A 27,986-nucleotide genomic window follows, 5' to 3' on the forward strand; every position below is an offset into this window, starting at 1 on the left:
CGTTACGCCTGATAGAAAATGGCCTCGTTACTTCTGCGTTTTTCCAAGGCCCTTCCTCTTTGTCTAACCTACATGGTTAAAGGTTATTGAAAATAAAACCAGTTTCGCTCAGAAGTCACATATTGACGTATTGTTGTTGTGTTAAGCTCTGGAAACGTTAGAGAGGAAGAGAAGGTCAAGGGTTGGAGCAGAGGCCTAGCCGTTGTCATGAGAGGTTGCGTCTTCCAAGGAAAGCTCTTTCTGGGCCATTGCAGACAGAGGCTCTGGTGACCACTGTCAATGCAAGTCCCTTCTCCCTCAGGCCATGTGGATAACCTCCTAGAGTGTCTTTCTTCTTCCTCTTCTTCTTTCTCCTCCTCCTCCTCTTTCTTCTTCTTCTCCTTCTCTTTTTTTTTTTTATTAATTTTTTTTATTTATTTATGATAGTCACAGAGAGAGAGAGAGGCAGAGACACAGGCAGAGGGAGAAGCAGGCTCCATGCACCGGGAGCCCGACGTGGGATTCGATCCCGGGTCTCCAGGATCGCGCCCTGGGCCAAAGGCAGGCGCCAAACCACTGCGCCACCCAGGGATCCCTTCTTCTTCTCCTTCTCCTCCTCCTCCTCCTCCTCCTCCTCCTCCTCCTCCTCCTTTTTCCTGGTAGTAACTGTTCTCCCTAGAAGAGCAGAATCTCAGAATTCAAGGGCCAGCTGGTGAGCACATGCTGAGGGGTTGGCTGAGCTCATGCACAGATTCCAGAGTCTTCTTGAGTCACTGCATCTTGGGGTTAACATTTTAACTTCTCATCACTAACCGTGTCCCCCTCCCCCCCTTTGATTTCAGGCCAGAACCGATTGTAGGCTCTCGGGAGGGTCTGGGGAAGAACCTACTAGCACCTGCCCCCCTGTTGCTGAATGTGAGTGTCAGTCAGGGAGTTGGCTCCTTATGCTTCTGGAGAGGCCTGAATGGAGCTGAGAAATGGGAAGTTTGCCTTCTAGAAGCCCAGCCTATGATTGGTAACTTTCATCGGCCAGTGCAGGGCTGCCCCTCCATTGCCCACAGTGCAAGGACTATCCCAGGATAGTCAGCCTTTGTGCCCCTGACTTGTCACCCGGCCCTGTAAGTCCCACCTATCAGACAAAGCTGTCTCTCCTGACTCTGCCGCTCTCAGGATCCTTGCTTACAAAGGAGCCCCGGGGAACACTGCAAGCCTCTCAAACCCTCCCCTCTGTACCCTTAACCAAGAGCCCCTGGACCCTAGAAGTCATTAGCAGGAGGGATCCTGGACCTAGTAAGGGGTGCAGGGTCACACAAGGTTGAGGGGGGGTTACTTTGGGGGAAGCAGCACCTGTTAAATCCCAAGTAGGAAGCAAGGAAGGGCTGCTCTGTAGCCACGGGTGTGCGTGGGAAGGGCGGACGTCAATACGGGCGTCAGAGAATTTTCCCATCTCTGTCTCTCTGGGATGTCTTCTCTCTCCAGATCTTATTTCCTTAGCACAGATCTAAACCTATTATGTCAAATGCCATCACTAAAATGACATCTGAATTATTTGTAAAGTAAAAATAATAATAATAATAATAATGCCCTGAGCAATTTAAAAACAATTATTGATCCCACAAAGGAAGTGTGGCCACTCCTAGAAACCGCATCATTTATTCTGGAAGAGATGTTAGATGTCCACTTGTCTGGCCCACCTCCACTCGCTTAAGACTAAGGGACCCCCAACCTCGTTATGTCCCCTACCCACATCCTTGCTGCTTTCCTTCTCTCCTTCATCCTCTCCCATTGGTGCCATCGATTATCAGTCTTCCGGACGAACCTCGGATTCATCCTCCACTGTCCCGTCCTTCAGCCCTTGCACTGAACCCATTTCTAAATCTCTGCATTTTACCTCAGAGATGCCTCACAAACGTGGCTTCTCTCTGCCCCTGCCTTGACTCAGGCCACTGTCATCCTCCTTCGGTCTGGATGGGGTCCAGGTACTAGCCTCTTCCCTAAACTCCCTGCGTGGACCTGTCCTGAATGTTTAGCATCCCTAAAACTACCAAAACCATGGGGCAATATTTAGAACTTCCGACTGTGGCATTCATTCAGGGCTCTTCACGCGATGCTCCTCCCCTCTCTCCACATTACATCTCACAGAGACCTTTCTAGTGGTTTCTGACAGGAATTCCTTAAACAGAAATCGGCTTACGCAGGTGATGGCAAAGCTGGGAAGCTGAAAGGAAGATTCGGGGTGAAGCAACTCAGAGATGAGTCCTGGCAGGAGGCGGCCCACCTCCACCCCCCCTAGAGCTTAGGAGCTGGGGATTACCCTCAGCTGGCCTGGCAGGAGCTAGGCCACACAGCCAGGGGCCATCTGGTGGTGAGGAAAGCCATGGAGGAGATCCATGGGAGACAAATACTCTGGATTCTCCCTTCGGCCCACCCTTCAGTCTCTTGACAGTTCTCTTGTTGGCTGAACCCAGCCAGAAGCCACGGAGCCCAGGAAACAGAGTTTGTGGGGGTCCACCCTCACCCCACCTCGTGATGTAGACCAGAGCAGGAGAGCAGACAGTGGATCTGAGAACAAACGAGCAAATGACTGGCATGTTCCCATAATTCCACTTGAGCTAGAGTTAATTACTAACCATTCCAGAACTTTCGTGATATTCTCGGGGAAATTCTTGTATCTCTTTCATCTAGAAAGGAGAAGGGGTACTTTCTTCGTGACCAGCTGAGATGTTTTCTTCTCTGGGAAGTCAACACAGACACCTCGGAAAGCATTAGCTACCCCTCCCCTGGGCTTAGTTCTTTTGTACTGCTTGCAACCAGGGCATTATAACGCCTCATTCTTGGATCTGATTGCCTCTGCGTGACTTGGAGGCTCTCTGTGGCAGATGTAGTATCATAGATCTCTGCAGTCTTGGGACCCAGTCCAGGACATGTGCATGCTGAGTCCGTGCGGGGATAGACAAACGAGGGAAGTGTGGGGGTGTCTTGTTTAGGGTTGCATAGCTGGTGAGCTGCAGAGCAGGGATGGATGGAGCTCAGGTCTCTGGCCCTGTGCCATTTTTTCTTTCTTTCTTCTTTCTTCTTTCTTTCTTTCTTTCTTTCTTTCTTTCTTTCTTTCTTTCTTTCCTTGAGGGAGAGAAAGAGCACACGAGAAGAGGGGAGGGGAAGGGAGGGGTAGAGGGAGAAGGAGAAGCAGACTCCCTGCTCAGCAGGGAGCCTGACATGGGGCTCCATCCCAGGACCCTGAGATCAGGATCGGAGCCCAAGGCAGATGCTTAACCGACTGAGCCACCCAGCCCCCGCCCCACCACCACCATGCCATTTTCACTCAGGAGTTTCATCCACAGTAACTCGTAACTCCCAAGAATCAGATCTTGAAAACTCTGGAAGCATATAGTTCCTGGGCTTATGTCTTACAAAGTATAAAGTGATTGGGGTGCCTAGGTAGCTCAGTCAGCTGAACCTCCTACTCTTGGTTTTTGGCTTGGGTCATGGTATCAGGGTTGTAGGATCAGGCTCCACACTTGACAAAGGAGTCTCCTTGAGATTCTCACTCCCTCTGCCCCCCCCCATCCTGCTTGCTCTGTCTCTCTCTTTCTCAAAATAAATAAATAAATCTTTCCCCCAAACACCCAAAGTTTAAAATCATTTATAAAAACATTCCCAAGTTCTCCAGATCTTCATTAATCTAAACAAGGTATTTGGGATCCTATGGAAGTAGTATGGACATACGGACAATCTACCTTTCTTTCTTTCTTTTTCTTTTTTCCTACCTTTCTTTTTTAAACCTGAAACTGAATTCTGCTAGATAGGTGTCCTTTTTACTGTAACTAAAACCTAAACTCTTGTCGCTTCAGAATGTTAGACAGTTCATTATGTATTCCCCAAAAATGAATCCAAAGGAATTTGTCAGGAAAGAACTTAAATCCTGACATCCACAGCTTTCCTTTGGAATTCCTAGAAAATTCTCAAGGAAAAGAGGCAGCAATTTAAAAGCTAAAAAATGATGTTGATAAGAAACTCAGTAAGAGTGCTTGAAGAGCATATTGTATGTGATTTTTTTTATCTTTTTAGGTTCAAGTCCATAACTTTTCTGCAAGAGGACCTCACTGTGAGTTCCATCAATGGCAGGAATAAGGCACTGTTCACTGCAGTAGGGAGAAATACAAGCTCTCGTAGTAATTTTGATGACTTTCTTTTCTTATTTGCAAGAACTGAACTCTTTTTGCTCTTCCTGTTACATAAGCTATTATACCCAAAGGGGAAAAATTTCAATAAAATGGAACTCATTTATTTCCACTAAATAGCTGCCTGGGAATGTCAGAGTACTAGCTGGAAATGTTCAATTAATTAGAGAAATATGTTTGTTCGACCAAGAAACAGCAGCCTTTATGGTCGTATTACTGGGACTCTCTCATGTCCGTGAACAGATTGAGTTGATTCCATTTGGGGGTGCTTATCATGGGCCCAAAGAAGCTTCAGAGGAAAGACACAGATCCTGCCCTGGGAGAGAGAGATCACAGTTCAGTTTATACACAAGAACACTGTCCTGAAACATCTAAAGTACATATTGTGTTGCAGAACATAAGTGCTTATTTTGTTTAAAAAAAATCTAATGAGATAAAAACTCAATTTCATAAACACAAATACTGGGCAAGACAACAGATAAGAGAGTGAACAAGGTCAGTAGATGACTTGTGCATGCTGCCCACAGCTGGGCTAGACACAAAGGTTGGGGGTCAGGAGGCATCAGGTCCTCAGGCCTCTGCAGGCCATTCAGCGATGTAAGGAGGCCATGGGGGTCACAAGCGTCCTGGACAGCACCCCCAGGGGTTCCCAGAGTGTGCTGCTGGAGGGCCGGGGGGCTGGAGCAGCTCTTACCAGGAAGGCAGCTAATAGGCTCTTACTTAGTTCAGGTATGTTCAGGCACAGAAGTTGGCAAATTGTACAAATTTACCTCCCTGAAGCCCTTTCAGGGGACCTGCATGGGCAAACTATTTTCATAATACTCCTAAGATCTCCTTTGCCTTTTATGCTCTCCTTTCCTGAGCAGACAGTGGTGCTTCCCGAAAGTTAAGTGATGTGTGATACTGTAACAAATTCTGTGTGTGGGAGTATCAGCCTCGAGAACCTGCCTGTCTTCTATAAAGCCCAAGAAGGTGTGCGAAAAATGTAAAAACAATGCTACTCTTCTCACTCATTTTTTTCATTTTGGAAAATGGCTATTTTTTAAATAAAAATGCTATTTATGTTAACATATAATTGGCTCCTTATTATTTTTTTTAAATATTTATTTATTTATTTATTTATTTATTTATTTATTTATTTATTCATGATAGAGAGAGAGAGGCAGAGACACAGGCAGAGGGAGAAGCAGGCTCCATGTTGGGAGCCCGATGTGGGACTCGATCCCGGGACTCCAGGATCACACCCTGGGCCAAAGGCAGGCGCTAAACCGCTGAGCCACCCAGGGATCCCTGGCTCCTTATTATCTTAAAATGAATTAATAAATAAATATATTTATTAAAGCCCTTAGATTTTTAAGGGATTTATTTATTTGAGAGAGAGGAAGAGAGAGAGAGAGCATGTGCATGAGCAAAAGGAGCAGAGGGAGAGAATCCCAAGCAGACTCCACGCTGAGCACAAAGCCCGCTGCAATCCCACAACCCTGAGATCATGACCTGAGCCAAAACCGAAGTAGAATGCTTAACCAACTGCGCCACCCAGGCACCCCTAAACTCCTCAGTGTTAATCTCAAATTGATAAATACTGATGCTATAACCCACATAAGCAAAAATCGTGTCCTCAATTTTTTTTTATTTTTTAGAGTGGTTTTAGACTCACAGCAAAATTGAGCAGAAGGTACAGAGATTTCCCACAGACCCTCACACATGCATGGCCTCTGCCACGATCAACATCCCCCACCCCCAGAGAGGTATGTTTGTCCCAGCTGATGAACCTACATTGCGTAGGGGAGGACAAAGAACTTCCCCTCTACTCTTCTGAGTTCTTCGCCGAGACCCCTGTGATAAATGACAGATTAGCAAGAGGAAAAACAAACAGAAAGTTATTAACATATATAACTCGTGTATGCATGGGAGATACCCAGGGAAAAATGAGTAGCTCTCTGAGGTGGCTTGGGATTCAGGCTTGAACACCATGCTAAGAGGCAAAGGGGAGAAGGGGAGAGGGAAGTAGGCCTCTTAGGGGAGAGTGAATTATTTTTAGGAGAGATAAATGGGCCCTTAGTAGATTAGGTGGGAGATGTGATAGTTTGTAACCAAGTTTGTCTGGGTATCACCTTCTAGTTTCTTCTGTGATTAGTCACTCTTTTCTGGTGATGAGACTCCTGGAGAGGTGGTTGATAATAATTGAGTTTGTTTTGGAGGATCTGTCTTTAGACAGAGAAAGTGTTGTTTTAGGACAAATGTGTAATGACATGTACCTACCATTAGAGTATCATACCAAGTATTTTCACTGCCCTAAAAGTCCTCTGTGTGCCGCCTATTCATCTCTCCCCACCTCCATCCTGACTCCTGGCAACCACTAATCTTTTGACTGCCTCCATAATTTTGTCTTTTCCAGAATATCTTCTAGTTGGAACCGTACAGTATGCAGGCTCTTCAGATTGGCTTCTTTCACAACTAATATGCATTTCAGATCCCTCCACGCCTTTTCGTGGCTCCATAGCTCATTTCTTATTAGTGCTGAAGGATACCCTACTGTCTGGATGTACCCACAGTTTATCCATTCACCCACTGTTGGACATCTCAGTGGCTCCTAAGTTTGGGCAGTTATGAATAAAGCTCCTATAAACATCTGTGTGCGGGGTTTTATGTGGACATAGGTCTCCCGTGGGTAAATACCGAGGAAGGATTGCCAGATGGTAAGAAATGTCTAATAAGAAACTGCCAGGCTGGCTTCCCACGTGTTGTATTCCCACTCCCCTTCCCCCACCCCCACGGTGAGTGAGGACTCCTGCCCCTTCACATCCTTACCAATATCTGGGATCGTCAGGGTTGGGGATCTGGGCCATTCTAGTAGGTGAATAGTGGTATCTCGTTCTTATTTGTATTTTGCTGACAACATATGATGTGGAGGACCTTTTCATATGCTTGTGTGCCCTCTGCCTGTCTCCTCTGGTGAGGTGTATTTTGAATAACAGTCCTTTATCAGATGTGCCTTTTGAAAATATTTTCCCCCACTCTGTGGCTTATTTTCTCCTTCTCTTGACCATGTCTTTTGCATAGCTGAAATTTTTAATTTTAATGAAGTCCAGTTTATGAATTCTTTATTTTATGGTTTGTGCCTTTGGTTGTTATCTCTAAGAAGTTATTGCCATACCCCAGATCATCTAGATTTTCTCCCATGTTGTCTTCTGGGAGTTTAATAGTTTCATCATCATAATTAAGACTTGTTAAATCTCAAGAGTAAACCTAGTAAAAAGGGGAACAGTCACATCTCCTACAGTTCACCTACCACCCTTGAAGCTCTGCAGGAAGCATATGCAGAAAGGAAGAGGTGGGGCTTTGGTCTCAAACCCCAGGATTAAAACAAAAACAAAAAGCCCTGTCCTGCAGGGCTCCTCCAGAGTTCTCTCTGTTGAGAGAACAGCCTTATCTACTGAGAAAGGCCAGTTGCTTTCTCTGCTCCATTCTCACAGGGCACACCCCAGACTGAGCTGGCTCCAGCTCTGGGTGAGGCCAGCAGCTGACTTGAGCAGGGCTGGCTGCCGGATGGCGCCCATCTCTGGCCTTCACTGTCAGGCCACGCAGCTGCTCTCTGGCCCAGTTGACCTCATCAGCTGCAGGACAGTCTTGAGGGATCCCAAGAGCAAGCCAGAGCAAGCAAGCCTGAAGGCCAAGCCTTCCTGTTCCCTCGCCACGTGGAAAGATGTCACCCCCAGGTGCCACCCTTGATTGCCTCCCAGCCTTGCCAGACACCCTCAAAGCACCACTGCTGGCACTGTGCCAAAAGTCAGAGCATCCCTCCTGGGGAGGCAGGGCTGGGTTCAGCAGATCCATAAGGGTCCAGCGATCAGGTGTCTGTGCAAGAAAGTCTAGACTTGTCATCAGACTTCAAAGATGGAGAAACACCTTCCTTTTTTTTTTTTTTTAAAGATTTTATTTATTTATGAGAGACACATAGAGAGAAGCAGAGACATCGGCAGAGAGAAAAGCAGGTGCCCCACAGGGAGCCTGATGCAGGACTCGATCCAAGGACCCCAGGATCCCAACCTGAGCTGAAGGCAGACGCTCAACCACTGAGCCACCCAGGTGCCCCGGGGGAAGTCCTTCCTTATAAAGTTGAAGGATCACTGTGTTAGAAGGCAACACTAGTTAGGGCCGTCCTGTTGAAGGTTTGTCAGAGTCCATTCAACAATATTAATTCAACAAGTAGTTGATTTGTTCTCCACATCTGGCTCAGTGCTCAGGGCTGGAGCTGTACCGATGAGTAAGACCGGATGTGATCTGTGTGTTTTTGAAGAGCACTGATATAAATCAGCTACTCACACAAATGCATGTCTAATTTAAAATTAAATGTTGCTCTGAATTTCAGAACCTGGTTCTATGATAGATACAACAGTGGATGTTTAGTGTTTGGTTTTGTACACTTGTTTATTTTTGAGTTAGGTAATATATTCATGTTCAAAAATTCGAAAGGATGATAGAGTGAAACGTCACTCCCCTACCCCCCACTTCCTTGGGTGGCCCATTATCCCTCAGCCACTCCCCGGACGCCATACGTGCTTCATAGACATGAGTGGGTGTTCTGCTGTTCAGCGGGGGAAGAGGAAGTGGAGTGGAGAATAAAGACTTACCTGAGGATATGACACTTGAAATTTGAAGCACGAATGTGAAGTGAAAAAGCCTGGGAGAGGGGAAGCATTCTCGGTAGAGGCAATAGCTTATGCAAAGGCCCTGTGGCAGGAGACAGCTTGATGTATTAGACGCATAAAAAGCCTGTATTGCTCGAGTGCAGAAAGCAAGGGGAGGAGAGGTCCAGGATGCTGCTGGGTGGAGAGGATGCAGCCTTGGAGCTCTTAGCACTGTGGACTCTCCCCTAAGAGCCTGGGAAGCCACTGCATGATGCGAGGAGGTAACCTTCAATCACACTTGTGTTTTGAAAAATGTTACCCCGGCTAGAAAAAGGAGAATGGATCGGAGGGGAACACAGTTTAATGCACTTATTTAGGTTGGGTGAGAAACGATGCGGCTCGGTGGCGGTGAAGTATGTACCTATATTGCAAGAAATGATATGCAAGGTGCTTGCTTCTGGAAAACGTTAACAAGTGTTTGTTTCGGTTCTTGCAACTGAGTGGAAGGAAACTTCCTCACCAGGGTCTGCTTAGAATGCACTTAACACGTGGCTGTGTTTGCTCCAAGCATGTGGCCAAACTCCCAGGATTACCTAGCATCCCGTAAAAGGCTGATGGACAAAGGTCCGAAGCCTCATAAATTCTTGCTAGAAGCCTTCTCTGGCCTCTGGCCGACCACCGAAAACTAACTCCCCTGGGCGGGCGCCCTCCAGTGGCCGGAGGTCGTTACAACGTCCTAGCAGAATGACCAGGTGGGTGATGCTCCTTAATCGGGATGCAGATCCTTAGAGCCCCTGATGGCTGTGGTGGTTTGGGTATCTGCACACTGAATTTTCCTTTGCTACCCCCCTCCCCAGAATGGCTTATTCCGAGGACCAAGGAGGTGTCCCCTGTGGTTTCATCCGCCAGAACTCCAGCAACTCCATCTCCTTGGACTTTGAGCCCCACACGGAGTACCGGTTCGTGGAGCCACTGGAAGAGCGCTACAAATGTGCCTTGTGCCACTCGGTGCTTCACAACCCCCACCAGACGGGGTGTGGGCACCGCTTCTGCCAGCACTGCATCCTGTCCTTGAGGTGAGGGGCGGGGAGGGGGGCGTCCCCGGGACCTGGGTGTCCGGGCAGCTGTTGGAATTGCTGTGGCTGGCCACGGAACCACAGAGGCGCGCAGGGGCTCCCCCAGAGCCCTTCTCCCGGAGCCCCAGAAATCACCTTCAGTTTTTATGTCTCGCCACTGCTTGCCCACAGTTGCCTTTCACCTCCTTTTTAAAAAACGATCGGAGGGGCAGCCCGGGTGGCCCAGCAGGTTAGCGCTGCATTTGGCCCAGGGCGTGATCCTGGAGACCTGGGATCGAGGCCCACGTCGGGCTCCCTGCTTCTCCCTCTGCTTGTGTCTCTGCCTCTCTCTGTGTCTCATGAATAAATAAAATCTTTTTTAAAAAAGTAACTTTAAAAAAATAATAAATACAAACGATCAGAGTGTCCTGAACGTGCAGCGTTCTGTGGGCTCCAGGTGTGCAGTGTGCTGAGCCAGGAATGCTGGTTGCTTGTTGCTCCTGAGGGTCACACCTTTGCTTAAAATGTAGACCCCACGTGGGTGCCAAGTTTGTGTTGGGAAGGGCCTGCAGTCACAGGGGGCCTTGTGGTGGTCGCTCTGACTTTGCCTTGCCCTGAGGCACAGGTGGCATCATGTCGGGAGAGGGACCTCACCCGCGATGGGTGCTGTGTGCTGCCGGGGCTGCGCCTGGGTCATGCCGTTCGGAAGGAGGAGCCCAGGAGAGTCGTGGAAGCGGGCTCTGGGGGGCTGATGTAGCACAGCAAGAAGCCGTTTCCCACCAAGCTTGGAAGGGGGGTTATGACGGCACGTTCTCATTCATTCGTGGGTTTGTCAGCGCCTGTGTGTGTTCCAGGCACCTGGCTAACACTGAGCTCTGGTGCACAGAGAGGAAGAGCCAGAGGTCCAGGGTGGAACAGGACCCAGCCTCTGCCCTCCAGAACACTCCAGTCTAGTGGAGGAGACGGGTTCTGGTACAGTGCAATTAGCAGAAGGCGGCCAGAGGACATGGACTCTGTCTGGGGGACTTACTGTTGGACCTGTGTCCTGGGGAATGAGTGGGAGTATTTCAGCAGCCGGGGGGAGGTGACAGCTCTTCTTGGGGGAGGGAGCAGAAGGAGGGAAGACAGAGTCTGGACTGTTGAGGTGTGCGTGTGGGGAAGGTGACTCCAAAGGGTCAAGCATGGCTGGGGCCCTGGGGCTGCTCTTGAAGAGCTGTTAAGGTCAACTCTTAATTTGGCTCTATTTTTATTTTTCTCTCCAGAGAATTAAATGCAGTCCCACTCTGCCCTGTAGATAAGGAGGTTATCAAATCTCAGGAGGTAAGAAAGTCACCACTTGGGGCACCTGGGTGGCTCCGTGGTTGAGCATCGGCCTTCGGCTCAGGGTGTGATCCTGGGGTCCTGGGATCGAGTCCTGCATCAGGCTCCCTGTGAGGAGCCTACCTTTCTTTCCCTCTGCCTATGTCTCTGCCTCTCTCTGTATCCCTCATGAATAAATAAATAAAATCTTTAAAAAAAAAAAAAGAAAAAAGAAAATCACCCCTTTGTTTAGGAGCTGTCTGGGTGATGGAGAAGCCAGTGCCTGAATCGAATTGGACATAGAGGTTGGAGCAGTAGAGTGGGAGAGGGGGCCTTTCTTAGAGTCCACACTCCTCTGCTGTGGGGTCAGGTCAAATCCCACACCTACCACTGTTTCAGAGTCTTGTTTGGGTCTTTATTGACCCCCACCCCCTAAATTTCTACTCTGCTCTCTTCTTACCCCCTTACTACACTGGCTCCAGGTATGCTGAATTGCTTGGAGAATTGAAACACCCTGTTTCTTGGAATTCACTTTCTCCTCTAGTCAATTCCTAAAACTTCCTTCTATTATTATTATGTCTAACAATAGCTTTATTGATATATAACTCATATGCCATAAATTTTATTTGTATAGTGTACGTATTTCTTGGGTATACACCTAGGAGTGGGATTACTGGGTCACATAATTCTATTTAGGGTCATAATGGGAACTCTAGGTGTAACATTCTGAGGAACTGTCAGACTGTTTTCCAAAGCAGCTGCACCCTTTTACATTCCAACCAGCAGGGTATGAGAGTTCTAATGTCTTTAGATCCTTGTCAAAAGCTGTTACTGTCCATCTTTTTTATTATACTCTTTCCAGTGGGCACCTGTTTCGATTTGCGTTTCTCTAATGATTAATGATATGGAGCATCTTTTCATGTGTTTGTGCATTTGTATGTCTTCTGGTAGACATGCCTATTCAGTTTCTTTGCCCATTTTTAAGTGTATTATTGGTTTCTTATTCTTGAGTTTTAAGAGTTCTTTATATAGTCTAGATACAAGGCTCTTACCAGATATATGATTTACAAATATTTTCTTCCCATTCTGTGGGTTGTCTTTTTTTTTTTTTTTAAGGTTTCATTTATTTGAGAGAGTGTATCAGCAAGAGAGAGAGAAGGAGCAGGGAGATGCAGAGGGAGAGGGAGAAGCAGGTCCCCACTGAGCCGAGAGCCTGAGCCGGGGCTTGATCCCAGGACCCCAGGATCATGACCTGAGCTGAAGGCTGACACTTAACCAACTGAGTCACCCAGGCACCCCCTGTGGGTTGTCTTTTCTCTCTCTTGGTGGTGTCCTTTGAAGCATGAAAGCTTTCCGTTTTGATGAGGTCTTACTTGTCTGTTTGTTTAGGTTCCTTGTTCTTTTAATGTTGCATCTAAGAAACTGTTACCTAACCTGAAGATTTTCTCCCTTAAAACTTTTGTGGGTTTTTTTTTTCTTCTCTTTTTAGCGATGGGGGAGGGACAGAGGCAGAGAGAGAATCTTAAGCAGGCTCCACGCTCAGCATAGCCCAACATGAGGCTTGATTTCATGAGCCTGAGATCAAGACCTGAGCCAAAATCAAAAGCCAGACACAGCTGACTGAGCCACTCGAGCACCCCTCCCTTAAAACTTCCTTTTAAGCTCAGTTTTCTTCCTTTACAATTCTATTACAGGATGTTCAAGCGTCACCTCCTCCAGGAAGCTCCCTGAGCACCTGGTCTGATGTACATGCTCCTTCTCTATGCTCTTGTGTTGTGTTTTGCAAACACCTCTCAGAGAACAGTGCTGTGTTTGTATGTGCCTCACCCACTAGATCAGGGGTTGGCGTACTACAACGTGAGGTTTGTTGGGACAAATCCAGCCCGCCACCTGTTTTTGTATGGCCTGTGAGCTAAGAATGGTTTTCTTACAAATCATTGGAAAAAAATACAAAGAAGGGTACATAGGAACTCTGTACTATTTTTGCAACTTCTTGTGAGTCTTTAAACCATTTCAAAACAAAAAAAGACCCTTATTTTAAAAATCAAGAAGTAAATAATGTTTTGTGACAAGCGAAAATTATGTGAAATTTACCTTTCAGTGTCTGTAAATAACATTTTATTGGAACATAGCCATGTACATTGGTTTAAGTATGGTGTACAGCAGAGCTGAGTAAGTTGCAAAAGAAAAGGTTGCACAGTAGCCTGCAAAGCTGAAAATACTGTGTGACCCTTTATGGAGAAAGTTTGCCAACCCCTGGTGTGTGCTGAAATAGCAGGTCAGCACAGCTTCAGTGACACTACCTGATGACTAATACAAACTTTACACTATGACAGGAAGCTGAAAGCGTCACCTTCATCCACAGCCTCCCTTCTGACCTTTGAGCCTATGAGGTCAAGTGCACCACGAGATTCTCCTGCAGCCTACAGCACTGAGCACTGAATTTCCTGACTTGTGTGTTTAGTGGCCTGTCGGAAATATGTATCTGAGAAGGCCTTTTCTTTTATGGTGCTGAATCTGATGTTTCCATTCCAACCACTGTCGGAAGTTTCCACCTGACTTTTGAGATTATATTTGAAGACGAAATCGGTAATAGTTTATTCACATTGCTCCGAGGCTGTGGCGTGTAGGAGACCTATTTTGTTTCTCTTTTAGGTGTTTAAGGACAATTGCTGCAAAAGGGAAGTCCTCAATTTATACGTGTATTGCAAAAATGCTCCTGGATGTAATGCCAAGATTATTCTGGGACGATACCAGGTCGGTATTACTCATAACCAATATTTCCCTTTGCCATTTTTCCAGTGACGTGTATTGAACACCTTTGTGGGACAATTACAGGGCTAGGCGTGATGGGGGGTTCATTGGGTTGCCCTCAGAGAACTCCTGTCTAGCAATATATTTGGCTACAGTACAGCACACCAAGGGCTAAGGTGCGCGTGAATAGGTCCATTTTGTATGGAACGCATGAGGGCCATACTATATGTATTAGACCCAAATTGTGGGTTAGGGGTCAGTGATCCAAAAGAGAAGATGTGGGACATGCGGGGCAAAAGGACATGTCATTTGTGGGGAACTGTGAAGGATTTGGGGTCCCTAGGGTGGGAGCCAGGGCAGGCTGCAGAAAGACACGATTGCAAGGGTCCCTGCCCGAAAGTATTGGCGGGTGGTGGGTGGGTGTTTCCCAGCAGCTATGGGTCCTGGCCTCTTAGCTTATGATCTGAGGCATATAATTGCAGACCAACACAGAACTAGGATGTGGTTTAAAGGCGAAGCATTGGTACGAGCTGCAAACACACGATGTGTAGGGGGAGTGAAGGGGAGTTACTTTCACATGAAACTGCCCTACCTGGTTCTTCCATCCTGCTGGGGAAGCAGGAAGCTTGGTCGGTGCCAAACTGGAAATGGAGCAACGGGGCTTTGCCACAGCAGGCCCATATCAGGTTTGATCACACTGTGTAGGAATAAGAAGCAGGCATCTCTGGCTTCCAGAGAATGGCTTGGAGGCTGCTGAAATATTCCTCTTCCACCCACACATTTTGGAGCACATTTCAGGTGATTCAGCCTTTTCTTCACCTTGCCTCCAAACCTCCCAGACACCAAGCTTCTAAACATGTATATGGTTTCCTCATTAACCCCAGGATTTTTCTGGAGGTTCACTGAACTTTCTCGTGTTTCGATAGTCGGGCCCTAGAGCGGGGGCATCTTTTCCAGCTTTGTGGTCATGAAGGCTGAGCAAGAAATGAGGCTCCAATTGACCATCCAGCCGTCAGCTTTTGTGACCAGATCATTAGCTTCTAGAGAACAGTGGCTGGTTTCTTTTCACCTGTTTCTTCTGTGTTTCCCTCGCTCCTGTCCCCTACCTGCACCCTGGCTTGCAGGTGAGGTGTAGGTTCTCCAAGATATCGGAATTGTGATGAGTGGTGACTGTTTCAGTGACAGTGGAGGGGTAGCAGGAGCAGCAAATTTTGGAGAAAATGAGGATTTCAGTGGTCACTCTTTGTTTCTTATTATTAGAAGCAAAGGAGAGTAGCAATAATGTTTATTTATCTCCTACAGCAAAACTGGTTGTGTCTTCTCTCCTTCAGGACGGGAGCAGCAAACTGTTTCTGCCAAAAGCCAGTTAGTAAAATGTTTAGGTTTTGCAGGCCATACAGTCTCTGTATCAGCCACTCAACCCAGCTCTTCCCTTTCAGAGGGAAAGCAGCTCATCCCTCCCCTCCCCCCAGCAGTGTGTAAACAAGTGGATGTGGCTGTTCTCCAGAAAAACCTTATTTACAAAAACAACAGACCAGCTGTGTTTTAGGGGATCTCGCAGGGGACAGACTCACTAGGGTTTTGATGACTTGTTAGCATCACAAAAACTTGCAGTGATCCAGAGGTTTTATTAAGATCTATCTCCTGCTGCTGCGTGAAATGAGTCAGTCGGAGAAGGACAAACATTATATGTTCTCATTCATTTGGGGAATATAAATAATAGTGAAAGGGAATAGAAGGGAAGGGAGAAGAAATGGGTAGGAAATATCAGAAAGGGAGACAGAACATAAAGACTCCTAACTCTGGGAAACGAACTAGGGGTGGTGGAAGGGGAGGAGGGCGGGGGGGGTGGGGGGGTGGGGGTGGGGGTGACTAGGTGGCAGGCACTGAGGGGGCACTTGACGGGATGAGCACTGGGTGTTATTCTGTATGTTGGCAAATTGAACACCAATAAAAAATAAATTTATTATTAAAAATAAATAAATAAATAAAATCAGTAAAAAAAAAAACAAAAAACAAAAAGATATATCTCCTGCTTTTAAGTATCTATACATGGGGGCGCCTGAGTGGCTCAGCCAGTTAAGTGTCCACCTTCGGCTCAGGTCGTGATCTTGGGGTCCTGGGGAACAAGCCCTACGTGGGGCTCCCTGCACAGTGGGGAGTCTGCTTCTCCCTCTTCTGCTGCTTCCCCTACTCACGTGTGTATGTGTGTGTGTACGTGCACGTCCTCTCTCTCTCATTCTGCACTCTTTCTCTCAAATCTTTTTTAAAAAATAAAAATCTATACCTGAACAATACCAGAATGAGCACTGTCCATGTCATCATTGTCTCATATTCTGGTGAAGAACATGTTCTGACTACAGGTCTGACCATTCCCAGGTTCCCTGGTGCCTGGGATCCTGTATTTCTTTCCGTCTGCTTTCCTCGGCTACTTCTGGAACAGTTCCCATTCTGTCCCCTTTCTCTGTTTAACCCTTTCCCTTCCTTCCTGTACTTGGGACATGCCCTGCTCTTCCCTCAGCCCCCTCTGCCCTGGCTTTTGCTGCCTGTCATGCAGAGATCACGACTTGGCACCGGGGATGCAAAAAAGAAATCCCAAATGCCCTTGGAGAACTGGCAGATCCCTCAGCCAGCCTAAGGGCAATATTGAGGAACTAATGTGAGAATGGGAGCAGGGTCCTGGATGATCTGAAAGAGACGCAGCATGCTTCCTCCTTCAGCCGTCTTCCTGTCCTCCTAACTCTGGTCACGCAGGCTGGCCATCACGGTCTGTCTGTGCAGCCCGGTCCCCCCAGCTACCCCCAGGGCCCCCCCACCTTCCAGGCTTCCCGCTGGCTCCCCCTCCCGCCCTGGTCAGTGGGGCCCACTGGCCTGTTTTCTTCCGTTGCAGGACCACCTCCAGCACTGCCCCTTTCAAGCTGTGCAGTGTTCTAATGAGGACTGTCAGGAGCCAGTCCTGCGGAAAGATTTGAAAGAACATGTGAGCACATCTTGCCAGTTCCGGGAGGAAAGATGCCTTTATTGCAAAAAAGATGTGGTGGTAATCCATCTACAGGTAAAAAAAAAAAAGAGAGAGAGAGATTGAGAGAATGAGAGGCGAATCATCTTAATGGGGCTAAATTCTACCCAAGTGGTCACGGGGATCAGGCCATGACTGATTTTATTTTGCCCAGAAATAGGTCTAAAGAATTATCTGAGAGTTCTGTCAAAAGCTAATCTTCTCGTTGGTAGGGCTCTACTCGTTTACCATTGGCGAAAGCATTGTTTGAGGGCCCACTGAGTGTGAGTGTGCAAGGAGCCATGCTAGGTGCTGGGTCACAAGGGGGTGACGATCCTGTGTCCTCGGGGTGCTATGATCTAACTGGAGTGGGAGGACGTAGGCAGAAAAAGAGACTACGGGGTACCTTTTGCGTGTACCGAAGGAGCCATACTGAGAACTCCCAGAGTCGGCCCTCTGTGAGTCCTGGGCCCTCTGACCTTCTTTTGGAATGATTGGAAAATTGAATTGAATCGATGTGAAGAAAGCAGCCATCTTTTGTCCTTGGAACTAGGCTGTCCCTTCCTGTAGAGGGCAAGCCACATAACATAGATGCCCAGAGACGTAGACGTGAACCCTCTGAGGCCATAGAAGGGAGCCTTTGGAGGCAGGGTTTGACTCTGTTTCATCATACTTTCTCTGTCTCAGAATCATGAGGAAAACTTGTGTCCTGAGTACCCGGTACCTTGTCCTAACAAGTGTTCGCAGATTATTCCAAGAACTGAGGTAACTGTAAATTATTCTCTTAGTAGATTTTATGTAAGATAAAGTTTCAGTAACCACGGTGGTGTGTGTTTGATAAACTCCCACAGGCTGAGGCCCAAGGTTTGAATAACACCCACGATAGCCACAGTCTCTGCGTCCCCTCCCCTCTTCCCTGAGAATTCTCCGTTTTTACGTAGCTCTTCCTCCTCCAGGCCTCAGCATGGCTTTTCCCTGTCTGCTCCCACCCTTTGTCTCCAAGCCACCCTGGGTTCCCTGCATGCTGCAGGTCTATCAGGCAACTGGAGAGAATTGGTGATGAATTTTTGTCTTTTTTGTTTCGTAGGTGGATGAACATCTCACAGTGTGTCCCGAGGCTGAACAAGACTGTCCTTTTAAGCACTATGGCTGTACTGTCAAGGTAGGGAATGCCTTTTGTTTCTACCTCCACGTTCGACTGTATAATTCACTCGGCAGGTTTATTTTACTACATTGAGTCCATTCTTCACGATGCAGAAGAACATTCACTTTGGGGAACTTTAAGACTGGCAATGTTATCAGTCAGGGCTCTCCAGAGACGCAGAATCAATAGGAGATCTATACCTACATGTAGATAGACAGAAATTTATTTTAAGAAATTAGCTTTCGTGATTCAGGGGGCTGGTGAATCGGATTCTTTGCAGGGCAGGCCAGCAGGCTGGAGCTCCTAGGTTATAATCCTGGGGAAAAGGGAAAAGTGCTTCTTCTTTAGGAAACCTTTGCTCTTGAGGCCTTTAGCTGGTTGAATGAGGCTCTATGGCATTATGTATGGAGTAACCTGCTTTCGTCAGTCAACTCATTGTAAATGTTAATCACATCTACAAAATACCTTCACAGCAACATCCAGATTTGTTTTGACTAAACAACTGGGTGCCGTAGCCCAGCCAAGCTGACACATACAATTAACCATCATGGTGGTTTTTCTAATTCAAATTCCACTGCCTCTATCAGATTTTGAGACTTTCCAGAGTTATTCTTCTGATGATTATAAATCTTGGTTTTATGATACCCTGGTCTATCACCAAGTATTTTGAAACAGAATTGATTTGAAATCATGTTTTAAAGTGTATTTTACCTTTAAAAATATTATTCAATAAATTGTATAAAATAAATTTAAAAGAAAAGGAAAGAAAGTTTGATTCCTACCTCATTTTAACAGATTCCAGATGGATCAAAGTTTTAGGCATTAAGATGTATCATGCACTGTGTTATTTCACACTTTATGTACATCTAAAATTACTTCAAGTAAGTTTTTTTTTTAATCATAAAAATACTAGAAGAAAGAGTGTTTTTTTTTTATTCTTGAAAGAAAGGTCTTTCTTAGATAATTAACACAAAACCAGAGCTGTGCTTTTGATGTTTAACCACAAATATTTGAAACTTTTATATGATTTCTAAAAATACCACAAATAAAGTCAAATGGCAAACCACAAACTGGAGGTAATTGTCTCCAACATATGACAAGATAAAAAGGGTATTTTCCTTAATATACAAAGAATGTAAATAGCTTATCCAACAAAAGAGAAAAATAGGCAAAGGAATATATGAGTAGTCCAGAAAAAATTCAGTTGGCTAATAGATGTAAAAAAAAGACACTGCATCTAACTCCTAAATAAGCGTAAATTATAACAAGAAATGTAACTTTCACCATCAATTTGACTAGATTAAAGCAATTTATAATATCCATTTTTTTTTTTTTTTTTTTTTGCAGGCAGTTTGGTTATATCTATGAAAAGTGAGGGGTGCTTGGCTGGCCCAGTCAGGGTTATGGAGCTCAAGCTCCATGTTTGGCATATCGCTTACTGAAAAAAATTAAATTAAATAAAAATGTCTTTATTTTTAAAAAATTCTTTCATAAGTATTCAACGATTATATACATATACAAGTACACTCAAAGATGTTTATTATTTTACACATATACAAATAAACTCAAAGGTGTTTATATAGCGAAAGAAAACAAAAAACTAAAAGCCTGTAAGCACATCACTAAAGTGCTGACTATATAATTGTATATATTTATATTTTGGAATATCATACATCTGATAAAAATAATAAGAATATTTTTCAAAATTAAATATGGTTATTATCTCAGTGATTAAAAATGTGTATATATATATATATATATCTTCATTGATTCTGGTGAGACTAGGGAATTAGGGGTGGTGATGGAGAAAAGGGGAAGCATATATTTCTCTTATTTTAAAAACATATTTGAAAAAATATTTTATATTGTGAGAAGCCTTTTTAAAAAGTCAGTGAAGAGTACATAGAATTTCAGTATCAAACCAGTGATCATCTTGGCTGCAAAATGGATAGTATTTACTTTTTCAATGCACAATATTTTAATTACTAGAAAAGGTAGTTACCCTTTATTCTTGCAAACATATTCTTTGATTTTGAGGGCAACAAATATGCATTGGCTGGAATTACCATCAGGTTGTATACCTTTGGCCTTCGATAGAAGGCAGCATGGAGATGTGTGCTCAGTAGGAGAGAGAACTAACCTAGGCTTGACATTGATCTGAAGCTAATCCACCGAGGAGAGAGATTTTATGTGGAAATAGCTGAGAGATGATAACTGCCCTTACCCCACAGTCCTAGATTCCCAGCACACAGAAAGAAATCTGTGTTGAGAATTTTGACAGTGGCCCGATTCTCTGTTACTGTAAGTTTAAAATTGTCTTGTGGACTGGGAGAGCTATTTTTCCTGCAACCCACCTTTAGACGAGTAAGCAGAGTTGTTACAGTTCTGCGTTAGCAGAACATCTCACCACCACCCTCATTTTTGGAGCCTTTCACAAAAAAACCTGACTTGCTTTCGTCTTCATATTGAAGGATAAACGGGGGAGCCTGCAGGAGCATGAGCATTCAGCGTTACGGGACCACATGCTTCTGGTTTTAGAGAAGAACTTACAATTAGAAGAACAGGTAAATATTCATGGTTTCCAATGTAAAGGGAGGCAGCACAATTGCTGGGATTGGTAATTGTTGGTAGTTTTATATTCTCCTCTGTTTCAGTACAAGTCGAGTGGAGGTAGATGTTTTTCTATTAAGCAGCCAGGCAGATTCATAGGATTATAGAACATTAGAACCAGAAGGTGTCTTTGAGATTTTTGGGTCCAACCCTCTCCTTCCACAGATGAAGTTGACTAAGCTCAAAGAAATTGTGATGTTTGTAACTTGTAAGTGGCAGGATTTAATCTCAAACACATGTCCCCTGATTCTCAGCCCAGTGCTCCCCACGAAATACCACACTGCCTCTCTGCAGCCTAGCCACACACCTTCTGGTTAATATTTGGCACCTGGCAGGTGACAAGTAGGTGTTCGATGTTTTTGAATTAGACTAATGTTACTCTGAAACAATAGTTGACTATCTCTTCTAGGCACTGTGGGTTTTACATATTTTGTAGTAAGTCTTAACTCCTGCCTGTGAGAAACTTTGCAGCCTGATAAATGCATACATATGTATTTATTTCACTGAGTTGTGATTATCAAGTGAATCAAATTGTGTGTACAAATGCCTGCCATAATCCCTGGAATATTCATAATGGACCTCAATAAATGCTGATTCTGTTGAGTAATTATTATGAAAGTTAATTATTTTGTTAGAACATCTCAGAGGATCAGACTTCTCAAGCGCATGTCAGGAAGAGAGGGAGCTGAATGCGATTATTGCCAATTATTTTATGACATCTGATTCCATATTAAAGGAGATGTGTGAGTTCCAAGGGCAGACCCTGAAGAAAATTGGGAAGACCAATTAAACTGTAACGTTGGTAGAGGGCACACTGCCTGGTAATGATTCCCGAGTTCTTTCTGTACCACTCACCTCACCCATCCATCCATTTGTTCATTCACAAACACCTGCTGTATGTTAGATATGAGGTTCGTTGCTAGGGGCTCTGAGTGGAGGAAGACGCAGCTTCTGCCCTTGAAGATCTCACGAAAATGCAAATAGAGAAGTTACTGTGCTATAGAACATGCTGTGGCTCAGTCTGGGGCGCAGAGGCAGTGGGTGTTGGGGAAGGTTCTCCAAGGGAGCACATTCAAGCTTTGCATTGAAGGAAGAGAAGATGTGTCAGCTTAAATGTTGTGGAAAGAGGACGTTGCAGAAGAGGAAAACTTGTGCCAAGACAGGGAGGTATGAGGAAGGCCGATGGTTCAAGGAACAGGGACTTGGGGATGGTGGGGCTCCTGAGTGTGACAGGGGAGTACTGGAGACTGCTATGCTCGATCCACATTGCAGTGGCCCTCCATGTAAGCTAAGGAGTTGCAGATGCTATACATTCAATTATTTTATTTTATTCATTCATATTCTCCCTTGTTTCAGAAAGGATTTAAGAGCCAAAGTTTGAATTACTGTTTGTCAGTAAAAGGGAGCTCATGGAGGTTTTGAAATAGGAAAACACAAGTTTCCCCCCCACTAGGGGAAAGTAGAGCAACCCTATGAAACTTTTCAGAAGCCGAAGTGGTGTAAAGCAAAGGAGCAGTTATCATTTCATAAAAGTGAAACTCCTCTTTGATTTCTTTTGGTTAGTGGAAACAGGTCCCAATGAAGGTCTTTCATAAATGCAAGGTGGCATAAGGTGAACTTTTGGACACTAGGGGTGGGCAAGGACCAGTATGTGGCCAACTAATTGTTTGGCTTTAAAAAGTAAGACAGCTGCAAGGCACCTGGGTGGCTCATTCAGTTAAGCATCTGACTGGCTCAGGTCAGGATCCCAGAGTCCTGGGATCGAGCCCCACGTTGGGCTCCCTGCTCAGTGGGGAGTCTGCTTCTCCTTCTCCTTCTGTCCCTCCCCCATTTCTCAAATAAATAAATGCAATCTTTTTTTTTTATTTTTTTTTTATTTTAAAATTTTTATTTATTTATGATAGTCACACACAGAGAGAGAGAGGCAGAGACACAGGCAGAGGGAGAAGCAGGCTCCATGCACCGGGAGCCCGACGTGGGATTCGATCCCGGGTCTCCAGGATCGCGCCCTGGGCCAAAGGCAGGCGCCAAACCGCTGCGCCACCCAGGGATCCCAATAAATGCAATCTTTAAAAAAAAGATAAGACAGCTGGTGGCAGCATGGAAGATGGATAGAGGGAGAGAAGAGCATGAGGACGGGGGAACCAGGCAGAAGGATGCTGTACTTAACTAGACAAGGTGGCAGGAGGGCCTCGCAATTGATGAGTGAGGGCTCCAGAGCCAGAATGCCTGGTTTCGAGACCTGGCTCTACACTCTCCATATGGGTTTGGACAAGCTACTTAACCTCTCTCTTCCCAGTTTCCTCATTCATAAAATGAGGTTGTGGTGAGGGTTACGTGAGCTAATATACTTAAGCTGTTAGCTGGAGCCAACATACTAAGCAGCTGAGTATTAGGTGAAGTAGGCAAGGTACTGGGGGCTGGTGGTGCTGGAGGTGATGGTGAAGCTCAGCCAAGGCCGTGTCTGTGGGGATGGAAAGGGCATCGAGAGACACTCAGAGGTCGGGATGCAAGCTACAAGTCTAGAAGGCAGAGAACATGGTAGTTATGACCTGAGCTGGGCACTGCCGGAACAGGAGCAGGGGAGGGGGGAGGGTGGGGAGAGGAGACACGGAGGTTTGCTTTCCATCAGGGAGATGGGTCTGCCCTGTAGGGAAAAGTCAGCTCTCTCAGGGTCTAAATGGAAGTTTCTGGGCCCAGAGATCACATGGTTGTTGCAGGCATTTGTATATTCATTTATATGACACGTATCAAATGCCCTTTGGGTGCCAGACACTGTGCTGGGCTTTGGGGATGCAGAAATAAGTGAGATGTGGCCTCAAAAAGTTAGTAGAGGAAAAAGACCCAAACAACCCCCAAAAAGCTTTAGGAATAATGAGGGTAAGTTAAACACTCAAGTGGGGTCAGGAGGGTCTTGGAACTTGAGAGACGACCTAGGTAGGTAGTACTGGTGAGGAAATATTTCTGAGAGAAAGTACCCTTGAGTGGACACTGGAAAAGCAGCGGTTTCTCAATAGAGGAGGAAGTATCTCAGAGAGCAGGTCCCAGGGGCAAGAGAAGTGTGGTCTTGCTGGGCAGGGCACACGTGGGATGTCAGTGGCCAGGAGGCTGAAAAGGTAGCCAGGGGAAGATCATGTAGGGCCCAGTGGGGTTTGTAAAAAGGAGTCCACTAAGGATGGTTAAGTAAGAGGGGAGGTGACAAGACCAGATTTGTGTCTTCATATTACTCTGGGTACAGCATGAAGGATGAATTAGGGGCAAACAAGACAAAGAAAGAGCATCATTCATTCATACAGTCATCCAACAAATATTTATCAAACACCTGCTGATGCCAGGCATCAGACCAGTTCCTGGGGTTACAGTGGCCTGTGGGACCCACATCCCAGGTCCCATAGAGCTTCGGTTCTGGTGGGAGTGCGAGGGATGGTGTAGGACCAGTAGAGAAGCTGTTGTCACAGTCCAGGTGAGACGTAATGAAGGCTAAAACAAAGTGTTGAAATGAAATGAAAAGTGGATATGAGTTGTTTTGTTGTATATTAGAATTTAAAGTTGGTAAGTATGGATCATAAGAGAAGAGCCATCTAGGCTCACATTAGGGTTTCTGGTTATTTCCTTCAAATACGTTACAGATTCTAAGAGCATAACATGTTTTGCCTGCCACTTGCTAAGCTAACTGTACACTGGGCAGGTTACTTAAACTCTCTGCCTCCTTATCTGTAAAATGGGCTGATAGTCATACCCAACTCAAAGGGTTCTTTGAGGATTAAAAGAGCTAATTAATAGAAGGGTATGACACATTCAGCAAATTTCAGCTATTTGCCGTTAGTCTAAATGGATAGAACTCTAGAACACCCAGCTTTCCTGAATAGTTAGCACCATCCTTAGATGTATCTAGAGAACCACAAGGAGATGAACAAATTGCACCAATTATAGTTAGATTCAGGACACAGAGAATCTATTGTAGGATTATTTGAAATATGTGGATTTCCTGTATGCTTTAATGAATAAATGCGAAGTCTCCTAATATATGCTAACACTGGTGTGTAATGTTGAATCCATTCAGGCCTTGGGTCTGAAATCTCTACTTCCTTGAATCTTCCCACCACCATTGGTGGCAACTTCGCCCTGTTCAGCCAAGTAGGACAGGCAGGGTCTAACAAATTTAAAGTCTGGCCCCTATCAACAGAAAGTGATTGGAAGACAACATTCAATTTCTTCTGTGGGGGTCATTCTTACCTCTCTCTGCTTTACCAGATATTACAGTGGCTGCCACAGAGCTAAATTGTTGTGATTCCCAGATGTGGCCCCTCCTTGTCTTATTTCTTATGTATTCATCTCTAAGAAAATGACATATATATATATAGCTTACCAAAAGGACCATTGCAAATAAGACCCCTTATAGTTTTATAGGTTAAGAAAAAAAAAAAAGCAGATAGCAGATAGCATCTGTTGTGGTGCGCTGATCAGTACTCTGTGGTTACTAAGTGCGTACTGAATGAATGAAGAGAACCAGTTCAGTGAATTTAGTCAAGTGATGTCCACTATCATTAGATGAACCATCATAAGGCAGGTTAAGTATAGAAAAGGCTGATGAGAAATCTGTGGCTCTGGTTTTTGTTTTGTTTTGTTTTCGGAAACCCCTGCAAATATTATATAGGAACCCACTGGTAAATATTATATAGGAACCCACTGGTAAATGTATATGTATGTATATATTTTTCTGGAAACACCATATTTTCCTAGACCTATATTTAAATTATTTTAACGTGTATACATGCATTTAAATGATCTCATTCACATTCCTGTTACTAGATTTCTGATTTATATAAGAGCCTAGAGCAGAAAGAAAGTAAAATCCAGCAGCTAGCAGAAACTGTAAAGAAATTCGAAAAGGAGTTCAAGCAGTTTGCACAGCTGTTTGGCAAAAATGGAAGCTTCCTCTCAAACATCCAGGTGAGAAATGGCGTCTCTACTCATAGCCAAGATTTAGCCTTCAACTGGCAGCCAGGGTTTTTCTTACAACTTGTTAAGTGGAGATAATTTCAAATGTAAACAAACGCTAAAAGAACAAGATAGTGCTTTAAAATACCTATTCTCCACCCAGATTCACTCATTGTCAGTATTTTGTCCCGTCTCTCTCTCTCTGTCTCTGTTGCTGTATGTGCGTGGGTGTTCTTTCTGAACCATTTGAGAGTAAGCTGTATATATTAGGGCCCTTTACCCCTACACATTTTGGTATGTGTTTCATAAGAATGAAGATCTTCTTTTACCAAACCCCAACATTTAACGTTCAGTACATTTTAACATTGATCTAATACTTTTACATGATTTATGGCAATTAGGGTTGTAATTAATGTTGGATCAATATTAGTCCCTTGATGTCGGATTCATTGAGAGTTTCCATAGTTCTGCATTTTGCAGTCAACAAAGTGAAACTATTAATTCCCTGAAGCAGATGCTTTAAACAACACTAAAATATAGCAAAAGTTACTTTGCAAATCATGAATGTTAAACAACCATAAACACATTTCTAATGAATGTCTTTATTGTGTTTATAAAATTGTGAAAAAAAATAAAATAAAAAATAAAATAAAATAAATAAAATTTATTGTGAAAAAGATTTTAAGACATGTGGCATGAGTAGTATTTTTGAAATGTAGACTCTCCCAGAAAAATGGAGGCCATATAATTTCCGTACTTTGTTAGCACGCTGCGTGTGTGTGTAGAAAAAAAAAGAAATCCATCATATGTTACTATCTCAATTCTGATCTTTTCCTAACACAGAAACTCGTCAGAGGTACTGAGTGGCAAGGATGGAAGAGAAATATAGGTCTGGTTTTATTTTATCTCTTCCATCTAAGGAGAGCAATCAAAATTTAGGCCTTGCCTCAGGGCACTTCTGTACCACCTGTAGTGCTCAGGCCGGAACGGGTGGGTCCACTTCCAGCTTATTCTGTGCTTTCTAGCAGAGCAGGAGTGGATCAGGAGAGTAGCCTCTGAGAAGGAAGTTATAAGGCAAGAGGAGAGACAACAGGAGAATAGAGATATAAAGATAGGTATGAGGATAGAGAACCAAATGGAGAGAAGTTGAGGGAGGAGTAAAAGTCAAATGAAGAGAAATTCAAAGATTTGGAACAGGAGCTGGGATTGGGAGGAGGAGAAGGATATTTGGTGGCTCATCTCTCTCTCATCCTCACTGAATTTTCTCTTCCGGATCGTGCATTTTTCACTTCATTAATTGACTAATTAAATGTGCAATGTTTGAGTTGAAAAAATTTACTCTCAGTGAATTACTAAGATAGTAACAATTGTTTTTTGAAACTATGATCCATGTCGTACTGAAAGGTTCTTGCCAATCACATTGACAAGTCGGCTTGGCTAGAAGCTCAAGTGCGCCAGTTATTACAAATGGCTAACCAGCAACAAAATAAATTTGATCTGAGGCCTCTGGTGGAAGCGATTGATACAGTGAAACAGAAAATTACTCTGCTAGAAACCAATGATCAAAGACTAGGTATGTCTCATATTTTGCTTCTCTTTTGGTGACTCTGCTGTCTGCATGTTTATGGAACAAGCAAAACACCTGGCCAAAAAGAGTAGCAGCCGTCCAGGATAAAGAGTGGTTGAATCTTGTATTTGTGAATCAGAACAGCATGAGATTTGGGCCACTTGGGGGAAAAGTGATGGAGGGCAATGAGCGGGGCCTGGAACAGGCAAGGTGTGGAAATGGGCCAAGAGATTCCAGAAACAGGGAGTGGTGGTTTTTAAGGAGAGTGGAAAATAATGAGAAAGCTAAGAGAGAGATGTGGTGGAAACACCGTTTTAAGTACAGAAAAAATAGAAAAGGGTTTGGCTGTTTAAAGCATTCCAGATATTAAATAATGGGGCTCACCATGCTAATGCACACTAGTTAAATGCTTTGTGTCTTCACTACACTTCGGGGAGCTTCAGTTCAAGAGTTCATTTGGGTTTTCTTGTTACTACTCTTTTTTTTTTTTAAGATTTTATTTGTTTATCTTAGAGCACATGTGGGCAGGAGAGCATGAGCAGGGGGAGAAGCAGACTCCCCGCTGAACAGGATGCAGGGCTTCATCCCAGGATGAGCCACCCAGGGGCCACATTTTGGTGCTACTCTTGCCAAGACTTGAGATTCATTGAGTTAATAATACAAATGGTCGGGCGCCTGGGTGGCTCAGTCAGTTAAGCGTCTGCCTTCAACACAGGTCATGCTTCCAAGGTCCTGGGATCTAACCTCAAATCCGGCTTCCTGCTCAGTGGAGAGCCTGCTTCTCCCCTTGCCACTCCCCCTGCTTGTGCTCACTCATGCTGTCTCAA

The 27,986-nt window shown here is 44.9% G+C and overlaps 1 protein-coding gene and 1 long non-coding RNA gene across 3 annotated transcripts in view; one reads left to right on the forward strand and one right to left on the reverse strand.

Moving 5' to 3' along the window:
- The window catches only part of TRAF5 (TNF receptor associated factor 5), a 47,620-nt gene that overhangs the window by 17,608 nt on the left and 2,026 nt on the right, over window positions 1–27,986 (forward strand). For both annotated transcript variants that reach the window (XM_025429850.3, XM_035718748.2), the window contains exons 2-10: window positions 9,649–9,867; window positions 11,109–11,166; window positions 13,801–13,902; window positions 16,790–16,954; window positions 17,585–17,662; window positions 17,985–18,059; window positions 20,513–20,605; window positions 25,464–25,604; window positions 26,997–27,165. In XM_025429850.3, coding sequence (XP_025285635.1) covers window positions 9,650–9,867; window positions 11,109–11,166; window positions 13,801–13,902; window positions 16,790–16,954; window positions 17,585–17,662; window positions 17,985–18,059; window positions 20,513–20,605; window positions 25,464–25,604; window positions 26,997–27,165 — 1,099 coding nt within the window. In that variant the 5' untranslated portion in view covers window position 9,649. The remainder of the gene's footprint in view (window positions 1–9,648; window positions 9,868–11,108; window positions 11,167–13,800; window positions 13,903–16,789; window positions 16,955–17,584; window positions 17,663–17,984; window positions 18,060–20,512; window positions 20,606–25,463; window positions 25,605–26,996; window positions 27,166–27,986) is intronic.
- On the reverse strand, window positions 23,935–25,471 carry LOC125755393 (uncharacterized). The gene is made up of 2 exons (XR_007411800.1): window positions 24,888–25,471; window positions 23,935–24,131 (listed from the first exon to the last, which is right to left on the reverse strand). It is a non-coding gene; the product is annotated as an uncharacterized LOC125755393 (long non-coding RNA).

This window comes from Canis lupus, chromosome 7 (assembly GCF_003254725.2).
Source record: "Canis lupus dingo isolate Sandy chromosome 7, ASM325472v2, whole genome shotgun sequence".
Taxonomy (NCBI): Eukaryota; Metazoa; Chordata; class Mammalia; order Carnivora; family Canidae; genus Canis; species Canis lupus.